Source organism: Tauraco erythrolophus, chromosome 5 (assembly GCF_009769465.1).
Source record: "Tauraco erythrolophus isolate bTauEry1 chromosome 5, bTauEry1.pri, whole genome shotgun sequence".
NCBI classification, from domain to species: Eukaryota; Metazoa; Chordata; class Aves; order Musophagiformes; family Musophagidae; genus Tauraco; species Tauraco erythrolophus.
The window spans coordinates 3,445,744-3,467,393 of NC_141469.1; the positions used below are offsets into that span (position 1 = coordinate 3,445,744).

Sequence of the window (21,650 nt, forward strand, 5' to 3'; positions counted from 1 at the left end):
ACTCTGTACAGAGGAGTTCTACAGATATCCACAGATGCAGAGGGGAGCATTCCGTAGGTACATCTCCAGCAACCAGGAGAAAACCTTGAGAATGGATAAAAAACCCAAACCAGCAATGTAATGGTTTCCAAACACTACAAATGGTTTCTACAACTGTATTTACCTCCGGTAAGCATCAACTCCAAAATACACATTTAAAACATCTCAATCCTCTACTAAAAGGATCCTATCTCTGCGTTGGCTTGACCAGCAGAAGTTAGTTTGACTGAAGATGGAGATGATTTGTTTCAATATAAGCGTACCGGAACTTATCTTGCTCACCAGAAACAGATTCCGCTTCCGCCTCCCCTCACCCCAAGGCTGCCATGAATCATACACTAACCTAACAGTAAGAATTACTACGCACACAAAGGCCGACTAACATTTTCCTGAAGTTTTCACTTGGCTCAGCTGTCCTCGTAGTCACAATCATGTAACAACCAAAGACAATGCTGAAACACCTACTTTATGCTTAACCAAGTACCTGAACAGACTGCCCAGACAGTCAGATCAAGTGATTTTATATTGGACAATGGCTTAACTTTAGCATAGAAAAATATAACCAGTAGATGAACAACTTGGTAAAACACTTCCCTGGATTTAAATATGTTTACTACTAAAAACACTTTCCTGTAGCCAGGCACAGTCAGCTCAGTCAATTCAAATGATGCACTAGTGCAGAGATGCAAAGACAGGGCAGCTGCTTGCATGACACAAGCGACGTTATTTTACCTTTTAAGTAGGACGTCACAGCTACTCGTTCCTGATAGAAGGGCTCCATGCTCCCAGCTCCTCAAGTCCTCCAATACTACAGCTTGTTCGAGCTTCCCTTCCAAAGAATCAGGTCTCAAGAAGGGATGCTATAGAATTCAGTAAAGACACAGCTAATTATTCATTAAAACCTTCTTTAGTTAGCTGACGCATGGGTAGTTTTAGGTAATGTTTTAACCGTTCATCTTCACATGCTGCTGTCGCTATGTATGACACAGCAGTCAAAACCAGCAACAGATAAAACATTGCCAGGCGTAAGACTGACAGAAAATTTTACTGGCTTTTCAATTTGTACAGATACGCATTTTACAGTACTGTTGAAAAGTTTCACCAGCTGTTTATGTAACCTTCCAATTTCTCATTTTCCCACAAATATTGACCATAATTTTTTTAAGTCATTCAGCATGGCACACTGAAAAGCAGAACCCTATTAACCACAGCTACAAAACATGTCCATCACATGAAAAGCTAAAGAGTCAGCTTCCTTTTTCCTAAGTACTTGTTCATTCTACAAGCAGGATTATCAGCTCCTTTATCTCCTCCAAGCACTGTCAGGACAAGTTCACCTAATGCTCCCTGGTCAGGAACAGCAGTGACCACTGCAGGGTAAGTTAGTTTTCAGCAGGTAAAAAAGAAGTGCTATTTACATATTGAGAAAGTTGCCTTCATTTCCCTAGGAATATATTATACAAATAAATGTTCAGGAGAAGTCACACAGTAGTAGCTTGTGCCAAACCAAAAATATACATTTGATGTGTACAAATTCTTAAAGCTCATTACAAGCATTGCAAATGCAGATCATTACATTAAAATATTTTCAATAACATAGCTACAATTTAAATTAAGAAATGGAATGTTATCAACAAGACTGATATGTTCATTAGTGTTGAATATTAATCCAAGTGTGCAGTATTTTCCTTCAAGTTTTCATGAAGAGGACCACACTGTAGTGACTCAAACCTTATGCAGAGGCTCAGATGATCTAAAAGAGGGACACAACTTTCACCAACAACTGCAGTTCTCCAGATGCTGCGGATTTACTACTTAACACAGCAGTGAAGTTACGCCCCGTCTCCCTTTTTTCAGGGAAAAACAAGACAGCTACACAAAGTAACAGTAGAGAACAGCTTTACTCAAACTTTGAGGAAAGCTTGAGATCTATGAGTGGTTTGCCCTTGCTCTTCAGTGAGCTTTTTTTTTTTTTCCCTAAAAAGTATAACTTAGATTAAATACTGAGGAAGACCACACAATACATGACACCAGATTTGCAGTAACTGAACAACTCCTTGAATTTCAGTCCATATTAGCAGTACTAACCACCCAGTTTAGAGGCACAGGAAAGCTAGAGCACTTAAACACACCATTTTCTAACTTGAACTTTTTTTTTTCCCTTTTTAAAATGCAGATACAGGAATACAGTCTTCAGATTCTTGTTCTTCCCACCCCAACAGCAGAGCAATCATCCCTCCCCTAGTTTGCTCAGAGAATGTTGCTTTTCAGTAAATGTTCTGGTCAAGCTGAATTACACATTTTCCCTAAGTAGAGAAGTTTAAAGACCATATAGTAACAGATGTTGGTCTGTTCGAGAGGGCAGGGAAATCAAGACTTTGGTCCTCCCAGTTGTCCTTTAGACACTGGTTCAAATTTCCAGTTTGAGGCATAAAGAATTTCTACAGTTCTTTTTCTATCTAGCACACACTAAATCTGGCTTATTATACAAGACAGTATCTTATCTAACCTGATGATTCATACTACCTTTATTGAGGTTCAGCGTGCTTACCATAAAGTAATAAGAAATAAACAGAAAGAGGACAACACAAGGCTAGGAAGACTATAAGCTAGTCTGAGAAAAACTGCAATTTACCATGTGTGAAATTGGTGTTGCAGCTGGCCAAGTATATCCTCTAAATAGCTAAAGAATAAGTCAAAAAGCACATCTTGGAAATCAAATGTTTTTACAATTATTTTTCTACATTCAAGTACTGGATAAATTATATAAGACTGTTTCTGAGTTAAGTGTTAGGCCAATGATGAATTAAAAAAAAAAAAATCAGTAGAAACACCATCCATAAAAGAAGGCTAGTTAAAATATATATGTCAAGCTATGAAGCTTAAATTAGTGCAGATAGTTTTATATTAAATCCAGACATCCAGAAATATACACAATAGAATCACATCCCAGTTTTGATAAAAGTTTAGAAGGTAGATGATAAAATTGCACTTAATTCTGAATTAATTCAGATAGCAAGTCATTCCCATTCCTTGCTGATCGATTTATAAGAAAAAGGGAACACGTTGTAAAAGCACAAATCGGGGTTGTACATTCTCTTCCACTTCTCCACATTTGGTCATAAACAAGGGTCACGCAGCTTCACTATCTATCTTGGTGATCGGTATCAGATATCCTTACATCCGATGCAGACACATCTAAAACAGGATTGACAAATCCGGCGTATTCTGAATTGCCGTTGTCATCCATTTCGGCGCTAACAAAGTCATTCTCCCACTCCAGTCCATTGGAATCGTCGGAGGCCGAGGCTGGGTTACTCCCGGTCTTCTTGCTATTAAATTTCAGTGCCGCCCGGAGAATATCTTCTTCCGTTTTGGAGCGCTCTCTCATTGGAATCATTCTGTTCATGCCTGCAAATTAAGACATGTTTATGAGAAAGATGTTAATTTCGAGGAAAGTACCTTTACATTTATGTTAGAACATTAGAAGAAACAATAAAAATGCTTTAGAGATCCAGACTCTGGAAATTTCACTCCTAAGCATCACCATGTTTTTTTTCTGGTGAGGGTGTTTACATGAAATCTGTAGTTTGCCATCAGTTTTGGCCCAAACGAACACAAAAGCCACTGTTGTTCTCCAAAGTTCTACGGAAGACAGACAACATAGTGAAACAACTCACTTGCAGTGTTTATTTCTCCTGGATTTGCAGCCAGCGCCCTACATCACCAGCATCTCAATATTAGTTTTTTAGGTACTGTGGCATTTCCAGAAAAGCTAAAATTCTGGGGAATCCTGTAATACTCCTGTACCTTACTAACAAATAGATGAAACATCATCCCATGGAACTTCTTAAACAGCAGCTAAAACTTAGAAAGGTATCGGGTGCATTTGTCCAGCAAAGGTAGATTGAATTTCACACAAAATAAGTCAAAACATTGGCCAGAAAACTGCACCAAGACATCAGACATGCTGTTCATTTTCTCAGTAATTATAGTCTTTCTCATGGTGTATCAAAATCCTCCCACACCACTGGAAAGGAAAAAAAGGGAGGATTTACAATACTTCTCTTATTCACTGGAGATGTCATATATTCCTAAATTAACTCCCCTTTTAAATGTGGAGTAACTAGCTACTGAAGTAATTATAATTAAGTTACATTTTCCTAATGAAACACACAACTCCTCATGGGAGTGGAAGCCACAGGAAAAAAATGTCTTAAGCAGTAAGTTTTTCCCTTCTGACTCAAATGATAGATTTTAAGTCCACGTTTCATGGGTATTTCAAAACATACTTCATTATTCCTTTGGTGCCAATGGCTCCCTGAAGCTGCTGTCCATCTGAAGATACACTGCTGAAAATACAACATCAGTCCCACAAGTTGCCTGTTCGTTATCGATACGAGACACAACAGAACCAACATGCAATCACTGTGTCCAAGATCTGCACGTAATCCAGGACAGCCACCGTTTCCATCTTCTCCTCACACCATTTGTCATTCTGTGTAACACTTCCTAAACTCTAACACTGCAGGGCACAAACTATGCCTCTGCTGTGCTCTGGCAGCTCCTATCCTCCACTATTTCACTACTACCATTACGAAACCATTATACACTACCATTAGTACATAATCATGCCTAGTTCAGGATCTAGGCATTCCCTGTTAGAAGCCTCCTATTTTGGCAACTTTTCCATCAAGCAATGTCATGTTTGGTTACCGTTCTTAGTTGTCAGATTTTTTGAAGGCTAATACCTTTGAAAATCTGGTTCTTCTCTACTTTGTATTCACCCCCCACACAACTGGTCTACTAACAGTAAAAACGTGTGACTAGACCATACAGGAATAGCCCAGACCACGAAACCCACACACTCAATTTTTGGGGGTTTTTCAGTCCCAACAGTAGATTTTGACAGCACACTCAGTAACTCAACCTTTTATCCTGAGCAAACTGTCAACTCCTTCAGGGAGATGATTTGAACACACTTAAGTCGGGCCAGATCCACCAAGAACGTGCTAAAAAACTACTCAAAGCCCTAGCCACATTGACTAGGACTTCTGTCCAATGACCACATTCCTTCCTTTGCAGCCACGAGATCAAGTTATGCTCCCGTGTATCAGCCATCTTCCCTAAGTTATCTTACCATCTCTTCCGCTCAACATTTGTGTTTACTAGGGAGATAAGATGCACTGCCATCACAGTCATCAGCTCTTAAAAAAAACTCCGTTCTGTAGAGCACAGGCTAGTAGGAATCAGAAACCCAATTACGCAGTTTTTTTGTTCTGTTTTATGCAGTTTTTAGCCTGACTCAGCACTTACTATTTCATTACCTCAGAACCAGATGAATTCTTATGGCCAAGTCAATGTGACAGTGCTAAGAGAACTACACACAGCCAACATACCGGATTGTTAATTCTATACACAGAATTAAATTTCCCAACAACAAGGATAATACAAGCCTGTATGCACCAAGATCCTCAACCAGTCAAACTAACAAGATAATGTTTCATGCAGAGTCTTGCTCTCATCTGGTTTTCAATAGTTATTTATAAAGATAAGACATTAAGCTGACACATTAAGAGTGGGAGGACAACTCAATGTGTAAAAATGCAAGGAATGCAATTTTCCCATTTCTTAACCATGGAACACAAAGTCCCCAGAACACTGTTTCTGCACTGGTGCTAATGACTCTCAACGTAAAAGTCAGTGTACTTCATATACGATCATGCCCTACCTTCAGTTCCTCTCGAACGCTGATAGCTCTTACACACACCAGCTAAAAAAAGATGCTGCGTATTTCTGGGTAAATGTGTGAAAGCTAACGCTTTCAGAACAGATTTCTGAACTAGACTTTTTAGGGCTCAACAGCACTAAACACTTCAACTACACAGACTGTCAAAAAACAGTTTATTAAAGCCAAAATCATCTATGCATTGGGTAAAAGAAATCCTAGCTTCTTTTTGGTGAGCTTTTCAAGAGTCACGGTCTCAAAATCTTGGATTAACTTTGAACCAAAACCAAGAACTTTTGCAGGTTTATGAAAGAAAGCAGAGAAGATGTATAACAAACAGCAGCAGCAATTAGGCTCACTGCGATACTCACCTGGAACACAGCCCTAAGTTTCCAGCAGAAGTTACAAAAAAAGCAATTAGGGTTTAAAACAAACAACGCTTCCCAAAATACTTCCATCAGAGACTCCTGACCAACTTCCATATTCTAAAAGAACAAGCTGTTCCTTCTGCTACTGGCTCACAAGAGGGCAGCAGTTCTTTACCGTTAGTTTTCTTGTTACCTTGCAAGTCAGTTGCACTTAATACAGGAAAAGACATTTACTGAAGGATCCAAAGAAATCAACTCATTTATTAGACCAGTAACCACGTTTATCAAAAAAAGAAATCTTCTACATGAAGAAAATTTACAGTTTAATCATTACACACTTGACAGAAATTTCATCAGATTTAAGTATTAAAATCATCTTCCCTTTTGAAAACAACAAATTGACAGTCAACATAGTTTAAACTTGGAGTTTTTAACTCAAATTTAGGAAGAAACTGAATGGCCGAATAATTACCTTCTTCATCTTCCCACTCTAAATCTAACGAAGTGCTGTCATCATTTCCACTTGTTGATTTTGTTTTGGTCATTAAGTCACAACTGCTCTCTGTGTTGGGTGTCAGCACTGTAGCATCAGATGAAAGTCCTACACATATAAAAAAAGTATTTTTAATACACGGACACACTTGAATTGGAGGTTCAATATACAAAACAACTTTCAAATTAAGTTTTTCGTGTGCTTTGTGGCCTTTACACCTCAGGAACACTTGACAAAGCACTTCATCCATCACTCCTGTCCTGGTTTTAGCTGGACTTGTTTGAAGACTTGCAAAAAAAACCCAAATGAAAACCAAGCCTCCCCTCAAAAAAATCCAAGCGACAGGCAAAGAAGTACAATCAACCCTCCAACTTCTTAGTCAAGTCACCGTCTGCCATCAAAGACCACATACTGTCATCTAAACTTAGAGATAAAAAATTGTCTTCCTTTAAATTATTAGTGGAATTTTTCAATATAGGCAGCCAAATCCTCTCTCACACTTCATTAGAAAAAATTGACCCTTTGTATGAATCTAATTCTTTTGCTACAAGATGACTAGAAAGCCTCACGCACATTTGCATCTTTAACATAGATTCAGGGTTCACAAGAAAAGCTCTCTGCATCCATGTTGCCTCCACGCAGATGGCTGGAAAGCCTTAGCAAAATAAAATCCACGCGCAGGACTTATTTGCAGAACTTGCTTTTGAGAAATGGAACGGCTGTAGCACAAGTTGTATATTCTGTGTTTTTCAAATGCTGGAAGCATCAAGGATTAAGAAGGAAAAACATTTCTATCCCTTTTTTTTTTACAGATATATGTATACACATTTTTTATATACATGTGCATGTGTATATATACAAAAATCTAAATAAATTATTTTTATATGGAAAAGAAACAGCACTCCGCTCCTCCAAGCCACTTAACCTTCTAAGACATGCTTAAGAAAAGGATCACTTACTACTACTTCGGAAAGCTTCATACTGGATTTTTGTGTTTCTTAAGAAATAATCAAGATCATCTTCTGCCACAGAGCTGTAAGAAAAAGGCACATATTGCTTTTAGCTTTACAAATCCCTGAGGATGTCACGACAGAGATGTTAATCCACGTGCCCCCTGTTCTGTGCTAGCAAGCACATAAACCTTGAACCAAATTCTTTACAAAATGCCTTTCCATTCCTACTCATCACATTGCCTCCCAGTCTGAGCTTCTGCTCAAATTTTTGTACTATTTTTAGCTAAAAATAAATTAACTTCAGTCACAAAGCAACTCTTCCCCTCTCTTAGTCACTTCAGATAATTTTCAGCTTCCTTAATTTTAACTTCCTTTCAAACCTAATAAATTCAAATCCTGCTACTGCAGTCCTTTTGCTTCTAAGATCTGAGTAGTTCCTACTCATGCCGTAAACCCTCACTTTTCTCAGCTCCTTTTCTAACTGAACTTCCCTAACTGAAAATCCCTCCCATCTCTTGTCCCTTCCACTCAAAAAACAGGTGTTTGATTTTAGAGTTTTTTCTCAGCTCAAATACCATTTCACAGTGAGTTTCTTGGCCGGGGGAATGAGTATTTAGGGTTTTTTTTCTTCTTGCCCCCTCCCCCCCCCAACACTGAACACAGAAGGTGGGAGTGAAGAGAATCAAATTAATAGTATCAAGGAAAAAACAGGCAGACTATAGAAACAACTCAATTCCCAACTGATTAGTGTGTATTTTTTATTGGGCTTTTCAAACACGGTTCCGAATCATAAAAGTAGTGTCATACTAGCTGAAATTTTCCATATGAACACCTTTTTATTATAAAACACAAGATTTTTTGTGTGTGTGTATACATACAGAAGTAGCTGGGAGTAGGTTCAGTTTTATATGCAGTCTAATTACTAGAGTGAAAACCAGAATAAATGGGACTTTTTACAAGGGCATGTAGTGACAGGACAAGGGGCAATGGCTTTAAACTGAAAGAAGGCACTTTTAGATTACATCTAAGGAAGAAATTTTTCACTCAGAGGGCAGTGAGGCACTGGAACAGGTTGCCCAGAGAAGTTACATATGTCCCATCCCTGGCAGTGTTCAGGGCCAGGCTGGATGAGGCTTTGGGCAACCTGGTGTAGTGGAAGGTGTCCCTGCCCATGGCAGGGGGGTTGGAACTAGATGATCTTTGAGGTCCCTTCCAACCCTAACCATTCTATGATTCTATGAAATGCAATCTACCCTCTAATCTTACAGATGAACAGTAACCAGTTTAACTCAGTAACTATTTGGCATTCAGAACACTGCAATCCATGAAAACAACTCTGCCTTAGAAATGCTGCTTATGTAAAGTTTGAAAAAACATGGATTTTTTTGTTTGTTTGTTTTGGTGAGAGGGAGATGAGGAACAGCACTAAAAACAGTCATGGTTCTCAACTATCAATAATAAAATTTTACCTCTTACCTCTGATATTCTCCATTATTAACAGCATGTGCTCTCTGTGTTCTCCTTTGCTGTCTACGTTGCTATCGAAAGAAGTAAATTGTTGAAAAAGCTGAACGCAATCACTCGGAGTAAAATACCCAAGACAATAAGCATTCCCTTAACTCCAACATTACAAAAAGCCTTGTCCTGGTCCTTGGAGCTGTCCAAGTACGACTCAGGAAAAGAATGACTTCGATTCAAATAAAGACCAAGTTTTATGACACTGCACGGACCGTTACATGAAGTGGTATTGGTTTTCATCTCAGAAATTTATCTAAAAGAGGGTAGGCTTATGAACAGAGCTCTCAACATTTTCATCTATTTCGTGCGCAAGAAAAATTTCTAAGAAGCATCAATTTGTCTATACGTATGTGAACACCACCTCATCATGACTGCACCTGTCCTCTCACCTATTGTCTTTTCTTAAACCACGGGTCTTTTCAACACTAAACTGACACCTGGGTTACGTTTGATTTGTTTTACTCTGTGCACAGAACAGTCAGCCTACCATTTAAAAAGAAATATTTCCTTCAAGTCCTTTTTTCCTCTGCACAAAGCAAGACTGACATCTCCTCTAGTCGTCCACATCAGCACTAAGTGCTTCATTTATATTAATAAAAGCTTCGCTGCCTTGCTGGGCCAAAAGTATTAATACCTCTACACTCTTAAGGCAGAAAGCTTTCACGGCATCACTAGACAAAAACAGAATGAAAAATGCAAGATGCAAGCCATAAATGCATTTATTTTGTAGTTAGAAGAGGAACCACAGGTATCGTCTAAGTAGGGCTCTGCTTAAGTTGCAGTGTTTAAACAACTGGAGTGGTCTGAAGTTTCTTTTCTCTGATTTGAAAAAATGAGATCATAAACAACTGGGCACATGAACTATGTGATTAAAGGTAAACCAGTTATGAAGCAGAAATTGTTCACTGGTTATGACAAAGAATTAGATAAAAATCAAAGAGATGGTTTTATAGACAAGTCTGATAGATCTAGCTACTGTATTATTTGAAATATCTGTTCTGAGCCTTAATGGATCTGTTCCTGCAAAAAGAAAAGCAGGCGTAAATAAAGCAGAATTTCTCATGGCAACTTTAACCTCATCTGAGAAATGCTCTTTGCTGATTCAATAGTCTTGCGAGATAACTGCACTGGATCAGCCAGTATTTTTCAATCCCAAGACAACAATGGCTTCGTTTCTCGGCACACTTTCCATCTTGGGTATTTAAATGAGTATCAGAATAAGCAGATTGAAACCAGAAAGGAAGTGGGAAGTGCAGAAGTAGAAGAAATATCACATACTAGTGGTTATGGGTGAGAAGGGACAGAAGAGAAAGAGACAGGAAGTTGGCACCAACATAGTTAACAAATCTGTAAAAATCAATTACTGACATAAGCAACAATTTCCTTTTAAGATTGATACAGCCACATAGTAGCCAATTTAATTCATCTACCCATTTTGCCAGATCACATCAAAATTCCCAGCACTGCAAGTTCCAGTATACACACATTTAAAATTCTCCGCTGTTACAAACCCTGACATTTAGTAGGACAACATCAGCAAGCCAAATGAGTTTCAAAGGGATGCCATACTTCCAGCGAAAAAGCCATTTTCTCATTTAGAAACTTCTGCCCACAAACAGCAGAGAGCTGACTTACGTATTCAAAAATAGCTTCGAGTTGATTTAGGAAGGTCAAATGCTTGATGCATATCTAAACAAAAATGCTTCCTAGAAATCCTTATGGGTTTGGGGGGGTTGTTTGTAAAAGAGATAAGTGGTACTGATTTTACAAGAGGAGGAAATTAAAGTCTCCATAGTGCATTCTATCTTAGGTCCCGACTAATAGAAGTGCACATTAAAAATACTTTTAAGACAAGTAAAATAGCATTTCTTGCACACAACTTCCACAAAAAACAGTTAAAGCAATAAACCAACCTACTTTTGGTGACTTGATATAGACCAAAACTGTTCTTTAAATAAAAGGACAAAGGTCAGAAGCAATTAACCCTCCCACACCAAATGACAAGAGAATAGAAAGAGAAGTGAGACCTATACTTAGCAACATAAATATTAGATGAAAACAGTCATCACTATCAGCCTGAAAATAACAAATTTCCATTCACTTTCTTTTGATTATAGACAATAAACTAGGGTTAAAGATTTCCCCTGTACCTAGTGTAGATTTCAGACTTTCTCAATTAGTTGAAAGTTGAACTTTTGAAAATTTAGTTCCAACTGAACACATATCACACGTCTAGTGGACTGTTTCCTTGAATATGCCACAGCTACAACCATACACATTACAATTGAACTGATAGCAAAAGCTTAAAATGTTCTTTGGCAACCTAAAATTTATGCGAGAACACATACTTTAGGATGGCAAGAATGCTAAAAGCACCAATAATATTAAATTCTTGAATTGCAGCATGAAAACCATCAGTAATAAATGTTATCGCAATACAGAACAGCATCTGTTTTGAAAAAAGCAGGAAAAAATAAGATGGCTTTTGTTTTCCTTGACCAAGCTCCAACAGCATGGACACCCGCCATCTGAAAGTAGGCACAGATATTAAAATAAAGACTACTGTTCAGTCATTACTGGGCTTTGGCCACTACACATACAAATCACAAAATGACAGAACCACTCAGGTTGTAAAGGAGCTCAGGAGGTCATCTAGTCCAACCTCCTGCTCAAGGCAGGGTCAACCATAAGTTGTGGTGACTTGGAAACACGTGTCTTCATGTTAACACAGAGATACAGAACAATAAAGAGCACAAATACATCAAGTACATTTTATAAGTCTAAATCATGTCATAACGCGTGCTTAATTTCAGGGTTTTTACCAGCAAACCATCACAGATCATTTCACATTAAAGATCAGTAGCTTTTGTATAATTTAAGTAGTCTGTTAAGCTAATTATAGATTAAAATCATGAATCTCATCCCAAAATCTATACTCAGCAACACAAGCTGTTTCAAACAATTCTGATCATTGTCAGCTGTACTTTCTTTACTGCAATTTACCAGCCAAAGCAATTTCCTCATTACATTTCCTGAGATGTAAAGGATATTAGCAAAGTCTGCATACATAGAGACAGAACAGAAGCTCTGATATATATTGGGGTCTTTTTCCCCTCACCTCCAAGAGCTTTTTCTGCTTTGCTGCCCTGGCTGCTTCACGTTGTGCAGCATATAAAGCCTCCTCTTCTATTCTTAACTTCTCCTCTTGTAAGGCTAACTGTATATGAACAAAACAGTAATGGTTAACAAAAGCAGAACCTATCTATCTTCCTATGAATAAAGCCCTAAGTTCAATAAAACAAAAGAAGAGCTACTAGAAAAGAAAAATCAAATAAAATTAACTATAGCTAAAACATTTTTCTTCATTAACTGGCTCTAACAGCTTCCCCCCCCATCAAACACCCCAGGAAATTTAGATAACTGAATGTTATCCTATGGAATAAATATCAGTACTAGCAAATTGCTGTAAATGCGTGTTGCATTTGTTTATGAACCGCACAGTGAAAGATTTTAATTTTTTCGGTTGCATATTTTATTGGTACTTTATAAAAAAACCACTCAATTTCTACATTGTATTCTACATCATATTCCATTAATTGCTGCAACACGCTAAAACAAAACGACAAATTATGTCTTGTTCTTTAAGAAAACCTCTGGAAAAAACTGAGCACAAGAAAAGTTTAAGCAAGTATTCTTCCCATTTTGCTTTTTGTTTAAAAATGTTCAAATTGAACAGATCTCGTCAGCCAGCCAGGCTGCTCATTCAACATTTCAGCTGAGAGGCTACAAAAAAGAAGCCATCTCGGATGCCAACTTAGATGTGCAGCAACCTCTTTGTGCATCTTGTAGAGTAAAAAAGACCAACCGATGAACAGAACCCCATTGTTCCCTTCACGCCAATGGCATCTGCTTGCGTTCGTGGCTGATCTCAACTACTTCCAAAGACAAACTAGCCGTAGGACACTAGCCACAGTAACTGCTTACCTCCGCCTGAAGTTTCAGATCAACAACTCTCTGCTTTTCAGCAATGGAGTCGTAATGTCTGTCTTTCAAGTCAGCAATTTCTTCCTCAGTCAGAGGTCTAAAAGCACGGGGAGAAGAAACACAAAGTCTCCATCTATTATTTACACACAATGACCCAAAGTTGCACTTAAACATATCCATATAGGCTTTCGTGACTGGTCCTTTAATGCCAGCTCAACGAGCTGTGGTTTTAGCCCGCTCCTCCCAAGAACAGAGTTCCAAAGTCCAGTTTACTCAACACCAGACTGTCTCTCCTTACTCTTACAAAGCACTTGGTGTATCTTCATAGAAGGAGTAGTTTCAAAACGTGCTCTGCTAACAGAGCTACTGGAATAGATTGGTTAGTATCACTGCACTGTAAAACTCAGTTCTTCCCTTACTTGGTTTTGGTCCCTAATTGTAAATTGTTCCCCTTTCATCTGTTGCGTAGTTTACGTCTACTTTTAGGCATCCAACAAACCAGACTGCAAAAGCATTACAATAATTGCTATGTTTGCTGTATTGCTTCTTTGGGACCATTAACAGGGAACAACGTTTTGGGAACTATCAAATAAAACGTCTACAATTAGACCACCAAAGCACATGCTAGGTGCCTTCCTATGTTTCCTATGGAGAAGACCTCTAAGTTTCCACTGCTTGCATTAATATTGACATCCTGACAAAAAATTCACTGGAGTTGTAGTCCTAACACCTGTGTAACTAAATACAGACCCTGGGAACAAGAATAAAGATTGTTTCTGCAGCATACTGTGTTAACTGTCTTGTATAGTTTTTGCACGATGCTTTACCATCCAAACTGTTTTGGCGTGGTTAAGCGGTGAGTTTAGTTAGACACATATTCTTTCCATGTATCTGACAACTAAAAAGACAGAAAGGGTTTTGACAGCAACTCGGAAAAATTTCATACTCACAGTAGGAGAGCAAAGGGAAGGAGAAGTCTTGAATCTCAAAGCCTTACCTGTGACTGCTTCCTGGGCTTTCTCCCTGTTGAAAAAGAAATAAATAAAGGTCTGAGAGTTTGAGAATCCAATCAAACAATCAAATTTAAGATGAGAAAACAACCAATATGAAATCATAGTCTCTCCCATATATTTGTTTTACAATTGAGTAAGGGAGGAATTCCCCTGGTTTAATTTTGAATTTTTAAAAAGACTTGCTATGCTATCAACTCAAGTGACTGACTAAGTAAAACGAATAAGTACTTCCAACTGAAAATAAATACTCTGGTGGTATATTTCAGGAACCAAACTATTAGTCCTTATGTTTTTAAATACAGGGCAGGGTATTGGAACTGTGGTGTGTCTTGCCCATTATCAAGTTGTATTAAATTTGTAACAGCTAAGTTTTAAGGCCAACTTCTATTTTTCTGAAGCACCCTTCGACTAGTTTGCTCATAATTGTGTAACAGAGCACTCCCAAAACTTCCCTTAGGAAAGCAACCCAGGTCTATTTACCTTCTCAAATAGCAAGCATTTGCTGAGTCCTATACAAGAGTTATACCAGAACCAAATTCTTCTTAAAGTCTTAGCCCCTCCCTTCTTTTCCCCTCTTTCTTCTTTTCTTTTTGCCTTCCTAACATCCATAGTGTTCTCCTCCTGAAAGGGTTACTTCCCATACTCCCCTCAACCAGTTTTCCCTTCTGTTAGGGCTTCATCTCTCCCTAAGTGCTAAATACTCGTTGCAAGAGCAAGCAAAATTCAAGTTAAAGAAACCTGCAGTTTAAGTCTACAACACAGCATACAGTGGGAGGAAGATTCAGAACCTGGAATCCTTTTTAAAGGTTGTACTAGCAGATTTCACATTACCATCCAGGTACCTACCTCATCACTTTCCACCAGGTTCTCAAACTGCAGACAAAAAGAAGTAAACAATCTTAACAATTCAATCAAAGAAATCACTGAAGACATACAGCAAATATGATCACGTATTTACTCTGTCTTGTAAAAAAACACTACTCCAATCCTAACCGTGGGACTATAATACCATTTATGAAAGCTCCTACTTCCAGGGAAAGTATTACTTTTAGAGTAGAACCTATCTTCTTACCAATGTTTCTTTCCTTAAACATGACATTCTCCTAAAAAGAGAAAACTCAAAACAAAAAACATGCATGTATTTCACTGCAACTGATGTGAGGGCCCTGATAAAAATGGTATCTCAGTAGCTGGTAAGATTGCTAATAATTCCATGTATCTGAACCATCGTTAACACAAGCAGTGGAAGGAATATCATGGCTCTGACATACACCAAAGCATCCAGTCAATTTAAAAACGTAGAAAAGGCAAGGGGTATAGCGCACATAACCTCTACCTCGCATGCCAACTGTCATGCTCATCAAAAAATATGTCAAGACGTACTTAATTAACAGAATACAGACATACTTTCTACCCAGAATTCTAAAAACTAACAAGCAACAACCAGTTCTTCCCTAGCTTGCACATAAGAAACTACAGGTCAATAAAGGCAAAGTAATGCTCCAGGACAGGAAGCCACCAAAAGCCCAAACCTGGCAATACACAAAGCATTCTAAGCTGCACAAACTCCTCCAGCAGAAGTTCAACTACCACATAACAACAACGCAAATGGAAACTCTCCATACTATTTCCAATATAGTAAGCTTACACGTCGTCGATGCATCAAACACGGAGTCAGCGCCTACAACAAGACTCCTTACTGGCCTGCACACTGATTACTTCTTGTAAGCAGAATACGAACAACGATTTGAGAGGAGGACACAACCTTCTTTTCTCTATCCTAGTTCTGCTGCAGGAACCCTGGCTCACAACTGGAACTTGTGAGCTAAAACAGCTTCCCCCCTCCATCTACACCTGCTCCCTTCCTTGAAAGCCCAAGCCGTGATTACCGTTATCGATGTTATTCTCAGTAATGGGGGCAATCTGAAAGGTTCAGGGCTTTTAGACCATAAGAAACACCCCAACAAAGTAAACCAGGTTATTCCAAGAAACTCAATTTATACATGTTGACCTTACACTACCCTTGGCAAAAAGGAGTGATATTCAGTGGCTGAGAAAGGAGCTCTGTAACAAACAAAATGCACTACAAATACAACTAACTCTAAAGCAGCCTCACCACATTGCAGCTTTATGTAGAATCGGATTTACAATCCTGCAATCGAAAACTAAATACCCCACAGAAAAGAAAAACCACTCCGAACACAGCAGCCTAAAGATCAAGAAAAGAAAGGTGAAAAATGAAAGATGTGATAAGCAGACTTCGGAATGCTCTGGTGCTGAGCATCCCATCTCAACAGATACTTCTTTTTAAATGATCAAGACGACGTATTAATGTTCTGAAGTGCTCTAAGAACCCCTATCTTGCCACCCAGCGCACCATCAATTGGATATGGAAAAACCCAGAATATTTCAGTGTATATAAAGGCATTGCTAGAATTCAGCTTTTGCAACTTTTTTTTCAAAACCACTACAAAGTTAAGCACTCACCTCTATAGTGAAGTGTTCTCCTGTTGAACATGTTCTAAAATACTTTGATCTGGAAAAATAAGTCTACAGTTACACTACAGAATAGTCTTCAACGCATAGCAGAAGGAAAATGAGCCTGCTCATTTTAAGTAATTTCTGAAATAAGTTAAATAAGTGTAAAATAAACATAAAACCTTCAGGTCTTGAACACATTTACTTGTTAACCTGTGCTCTGCACTGCTACCAGAGCAGTAAGAGTCAAAAGCACGTAAGCATTTCCCATAGAACTGGAGAAAAGAAACACGTCAGGTGAGAAATCACTTCTCACCATGCTGGATTTGACAAGTACAGACATGTAGCATGTTCTGCAATACCTTTAATAGATTTTTCCTCAAAAAACATTATTCCAGGCAACTTCTGAAAACACTGTTGCTCATCACGGCACTTCACACTTTACTAGCATACCATCTTGTACAACGTCAATACTAAACGACACATTTTATTTTGACAGCTTAGCACAGCTAGGAGGTTGAACCTCAGACAAAAGTGTCCATTAAGAGGTCCAGTCAATAATGTTGAACTACAAAAAAACACTATTCCCAGCCTGTAATTTTATACAGGCAATCAGTCTCCTCCTTGATTCTTTAACTACCTTAATACTGAGATGTTTTTTACATAGCACAGTGTTAAGTTACCTAGTGAGAGGGGTTTGGCTATGATCCAAAAGAACATTCAAACCTATACTGGTGCTTCTGTACAACATCCATTTCAACTGACTATTTTAAACAATAGAGTTTCCAGTTACAAGTGCAGACTGATACCAGGAATAAAACCCAGGGCCTCAGGCATTTCTATACTTGCACAGAAGATCGTTCTGTACTTGCAACCAACACCTACTTCTACTATACTAAAAGCAACACGCCAGCCAAAACCTAAATTATTTTACTCGTATCACATTTCATCTCCATCATATTTTTCTTTGGAAGTCAGGCAGGGTACATCTCCCCTGGCAACTTGCTGCACAACCCACTTCCTCCTTCTCACACAACTTCCCTTCTATCCGGCCGCGTTCCTCGTGGTGCATAGCTGCTACCAAAGAACTGCTTCCAGTTGACTCATGGCTATGAAACCAGAGGTGAAAGGCCACTTAAATTCATGCACAGCATTTCCAGTGTCATTGGGACACATGGCATGAACACTGGAAGTCATTTCATTGTTACCCCTCTGTGTAACCTTGAGGCATGCAGGAGTCAACCCCACTAAGAACCTAATTTAACAAAACTGTTACAGGACATCTTTCGAGGACTATGTTGTTAACACAAGTGTATTTCTAGTTTACAGCCTCAGGCCCTAACTAAGTGGTGCTCAACTTCACCACCACACGAGCTGCAGCCAGATGAGTTGCAAGAATCCAACAGAGAACCTATAGAAAAGTAAGACAACGCGACGCAAGGTTACTACATGTCATTAAAAATCACCCAACAGCAATGACTCTTCAAGGAAGATCTACACTTTCTGCTACCTGCTCAGCAGGGACTCAGCAACCAACGACCTAATTCTTGACAGTTTGAGCCCTTAAATGCCAGAGCAGCTATGGAAGATCGAGGTCATAAAGGACAGCAACAGAAGATGCATCAACTTCACTCCCATACCTAACAACTTCAATTGAAATAAAATAGAAACCTATTAAAATGCTTACAACTTTTATTTTTCTCCTTTAAGCTCTACTGCTTCATTATTTCCTACAACAGACTTGACAAACGTTTCCCTTTGATAGGTGCTAGAGAAAACAGTCCAGCTAACAGGCCACAGGACCTGGAGAGACTGTCAAATCAATCTTCAAACATCTAAAGATATTGAAGAGAGTAAGTTCTCAGCTCTCCATACGTATATATGTTCTCCTCTTATGCTAAGTCATATTATCATCTTTAATTTAAAAAAAAACAACCAACTTAGGTTATGTGGGGGAAAGAAGTTGCAAAACATCAACTTTTAACGTGTTAAAACCAGGGCTTGAGTTAAAATAACTTTTTTTCATACTAGTGACAAAAAGAACTGTTTCAATTTTGCTACATGATAACCTCTCCTTAACTAACCAAACAAACAACCTAAAGGCAATTACATGTATGCTTCTCTTCCCCCACTTCCTTTAAAACACTCTTCTAGAAGTCAAGAGAAATACTTATGGTCAAATGTAATGACAAATTAGCTATGACCTACTTTCTAAACACAGCTGCAGCTTATAGTACTTAGAGCAAAACTATTTCAGCTGAAGCCTAAGGACACTCCCTAAAACAGAATAATAAATTACCAACTTATCAAAAGCTCCTATTTTTACAGAAAGTTCAACTTATACTACACTACAGCAAGTTTTGGGGGTTCATTTCTCTAGACACACTTCAACTCTAAAATCATTGCAGCAATCATACATTCATCTCGAAAACTTTAAACACAATTCCAAGCAAACACAATTTATGACCTTGCAGGATATCAAAACCCTTGTTAAAAAACTATATACTTAATTATTTAATTCAGAGTTTATTTCTTACAGTTAAATGTTGGAGCACCTAAGAGAAACCAAGCACTAGTTTGGGCAGGGGGAACCTGAGTGATTAAATTAGGCACAGTTAACTTCATGAGCTACATTATTACCTTCAGCTGTTTCAGAAAGAGCCAAATCTGCAGAATTTGGTAACAATCTAACTTGCAAACTTAGAAAATTTATCAGGCACATTTTACAGCTTTGTTTTGAACACAATTCCCTGTCCCTCCTACCACACAGTGGAAGGTAAATATCTAAATTGCTCAACAACCCAATACCATTCTGTATACTACCAGCACACCCAGAAAACAGCTGATCAGAGACACATGCCAGCTATCTGCAAGACATAGCACCCACGTTGTTGGGTTTGGTTTCCCACTCCCCCCCCCTTAATTGTTCCCTGTGTACCATATTCCAGGTTCAGACTCGAAAAGCTAATCCAAATAGGTGCAGCCCCTTCAGATGGAAAAGTCCATTTTTAGTACTATCATTTCATTTTTCTACGACTTTCACTACAGACTGTGCAACAACTGAACAAACCTACATAACAGTTTATCATAGCACCAGCAGACAGTGACATTTATTTCACTAGTAAGGACAAGCTGATTTTGGACTAATGGAAGCAATAAAAGCCCATATGAGTAGCTAAGCCATCATGGCAACCAAACTGCTCCTTTGAGAGTATGCTCATTAAAATCTCCTCATGAATTCCCTGCCACTGAAGAGACGGGTCTTTCTCATAACTCTGGGCATCGGCATTCACATCTGCCATTTCTACAGCCCCAGAAGGCAGTAAGGCAGTAGTTACAAGAAAGGCACCGAAACACACAATGAAGTCTGGTGACTAAGGCAGTAACTTCAGCAACCATATGCTGAAAGCCAATTGGAGACTATGACACAGCATGGCAGAAAGATAACCATGCTTCATGAATCAAACACATACCAACACCAAGTACTAGAACAGATGACACAGCAAACACCAAAGAACATGCAAAAAGGATAATAGAGTATTGGAAACATACAAGAAAAAAAAGAATAAAAGGAAAAAAAAGTTAATAGTCACTTTAAGCCAGAGGGAAAGATAAAAGATAACCATGTATCTAGAATTAGCTGTTATAGCCAAGACAATCTTGTGCCTTTTTGGACTCTGTCTCCTATCCAGTGCTCGTAAGTCTGTTAGAAGTAGTCAAAGTGGAAAAATAAAACATCAAAGAGACTCCACAACCAAAGCAATAATTTAAAGGGTAGGTAAACATTGCCAGAGACCTATTGTCACTACTCCCAACTGCTAAAAAAGGGGTATTAGCCTATAAGCAGAGACTCAGCAAAAAACATAAGTGAAGCAATAAGCTTTCAGGTGTTACCTGTTTTTCTGAGGCTATAGCACAAGAAACAGATACTTAAGTGCCAGCTGTCAAGTCATTTCAGACTTTCTCATACCCTCTGCTACAGAGTACTAAGAATACAAGCAGGTATCCTCCACATAGACTGTTTGTGATCTTTCACCTGTGTTTCTGAAAATTATCCCTCAAAGGCACTCAGGACCAGCAGACTTGCCTCCTAGAGCTGATACGAAACAAGAGATTGAGAGTTTGCAACATGTAAAACACTCAGCATATCTGTCTAGAACAACTTAAATCCTAACACATTAGTCAAAGTTAAGTGACAGATAACTAACTACCAAGTACCAGTAAGTACATGGAAGAAAATCACACTCTTGTACAGGTGACTTATCCTTCCCCCTGTTAGTACACTGCTTTTTCATGAACTGGTTGTTACAGCACAACACACGAATTACACATTTATAAGATAGTTTATTCAAACCATTTCACTCTGTAACACTCATTCTTTATTTCAACAGAGTCTCAGCCTCCAGCTCCCAGAAAAGAAGATCATATTCCAGAAAACACGGTGTTTTTCCATCTTTGCCTGGCAAATGACCTGAAAAATCTTTCTAAGCTGCTTCTTCCGGAAGAACAACCCTGGAAGAGGGCTAAGGAGTAAGAACATACCCACAACCGGTTAACCTAACCCACCCCTGGAAATCAATTTCCATCAAAAAGCCCTCAAAGTTGCACAAAGCCAAGCAACATTTCGACGGCGTTCCATCAGCTCCAACCGCGTTTTCTTCCCCTCACCCTTCTTCAATCTTTGCGGAGGGCAGCGCACAGACCCCGCCTGAGGTAACGGGTGTCCCCCTCACCCCTCTCCTCACCTCACCTCCCGCCATGGAGGAGCGAAGGGGAGGGAGAGGCGGAGCCGGGCGGCCCCACCACCTCCCCGCCCCGGGGAGGGGAAAGGGGTAGCCGCGCTGCCTGCTTACCCTCCGCCTCGCTGGAGCCGGCCGCCTTCCCTCCGAAAAAAGAGCCCGCAGCACCACTGCGCCCAGCAGTTCCCCATCGCATCCTGGGCAGCGCCTCCTCCACCCTTCAGGCGGCTTCAAGCCGCCCTCCAAAGCCGCGGAGGAAGAGAGGAAGGTGGAGAGGAAGAGCAATCGTTGAGGCGAAGAAACAAAGGGGCGGGCGGAGGCTCCACGCCGACAGCCT

At 39.2% G+C, this 21,650-nt stretch overlaps 1 protein-coding gene across 2 annotated transcripts; it reads right to left on the reverse strand.

Annotated features, from left to right (window-relative positions):
- Window positions 1-845: 845 nt before the first annotated feature.
- AP1AR (adaptor related protein complex 1 associated regulatory protein) lies at window positions 846-21,548 on the reverse strand. 2 transcript variants are annotated; one of them, XM_086611672.1, is made up of 10 exons: window positions 21,428-21,548; window positions 16,584-16,632; window positions 14,943-14,969; window positions 14,081-14,106; window positions 13,084-13,180; window positions 12,218-12,316; window positions 9,058-9,119; window positions 7,588-7,661; window positions 6,608-6,736; window positions 846-3,450 (listed from the first exon to the last, which is right to left on the reverse strand). In XM_086611672.1, exons 1-10 carry the CDS (start codon window positions 21,502-21,504, stop codon window positions 3,185-3,187), a joined length of 906 nt encoding a protein of 301 aa, XP_086467798.1. In that variant the 5' UTR covers window positions 21,505-21,548; the 3' UTR covers window positions 846-3,184. The 2 variants fall into 2 exon arrangements, with proteins under 2 accessions (XP_086467798.1, XP_086467799.1); XM_086611673.1 differs by lacking the exon at window positions 12,218-12,316.
- Between the last annotated feature and the right edge of the window lie 102 nt (window positions 21,549-21,650).

What these genes read in the sequence shown, in the direction of transcription:
- AP1AR (XM_086611672.1), bottom strand. Translation starts at nt 21,504, where the DNA reads ATGGGGAACTGCTGGGCGCAGTGGTGCTGCGGGCTCTTTTTTCGGAGG. An exon ending in CGGCTCCAGCGAGGCGGAGG is followed by an intron (nt 16,633 to 21,427) that starts GTAAGCAGGCAG and finishes TTATTTTTCCAG; the next exon opens with ATCAAAGTATTTTAGAACAT. An exon ending in AGCCCAGGAAGCAGTCACAG is followed by an intron (nt 13,181 to 14,080) that starts GTAAGGCTTTGA and finishes CCGTGCTTTTAG; the next exon opens with ACCTCTGACTGAGGAAGAAA.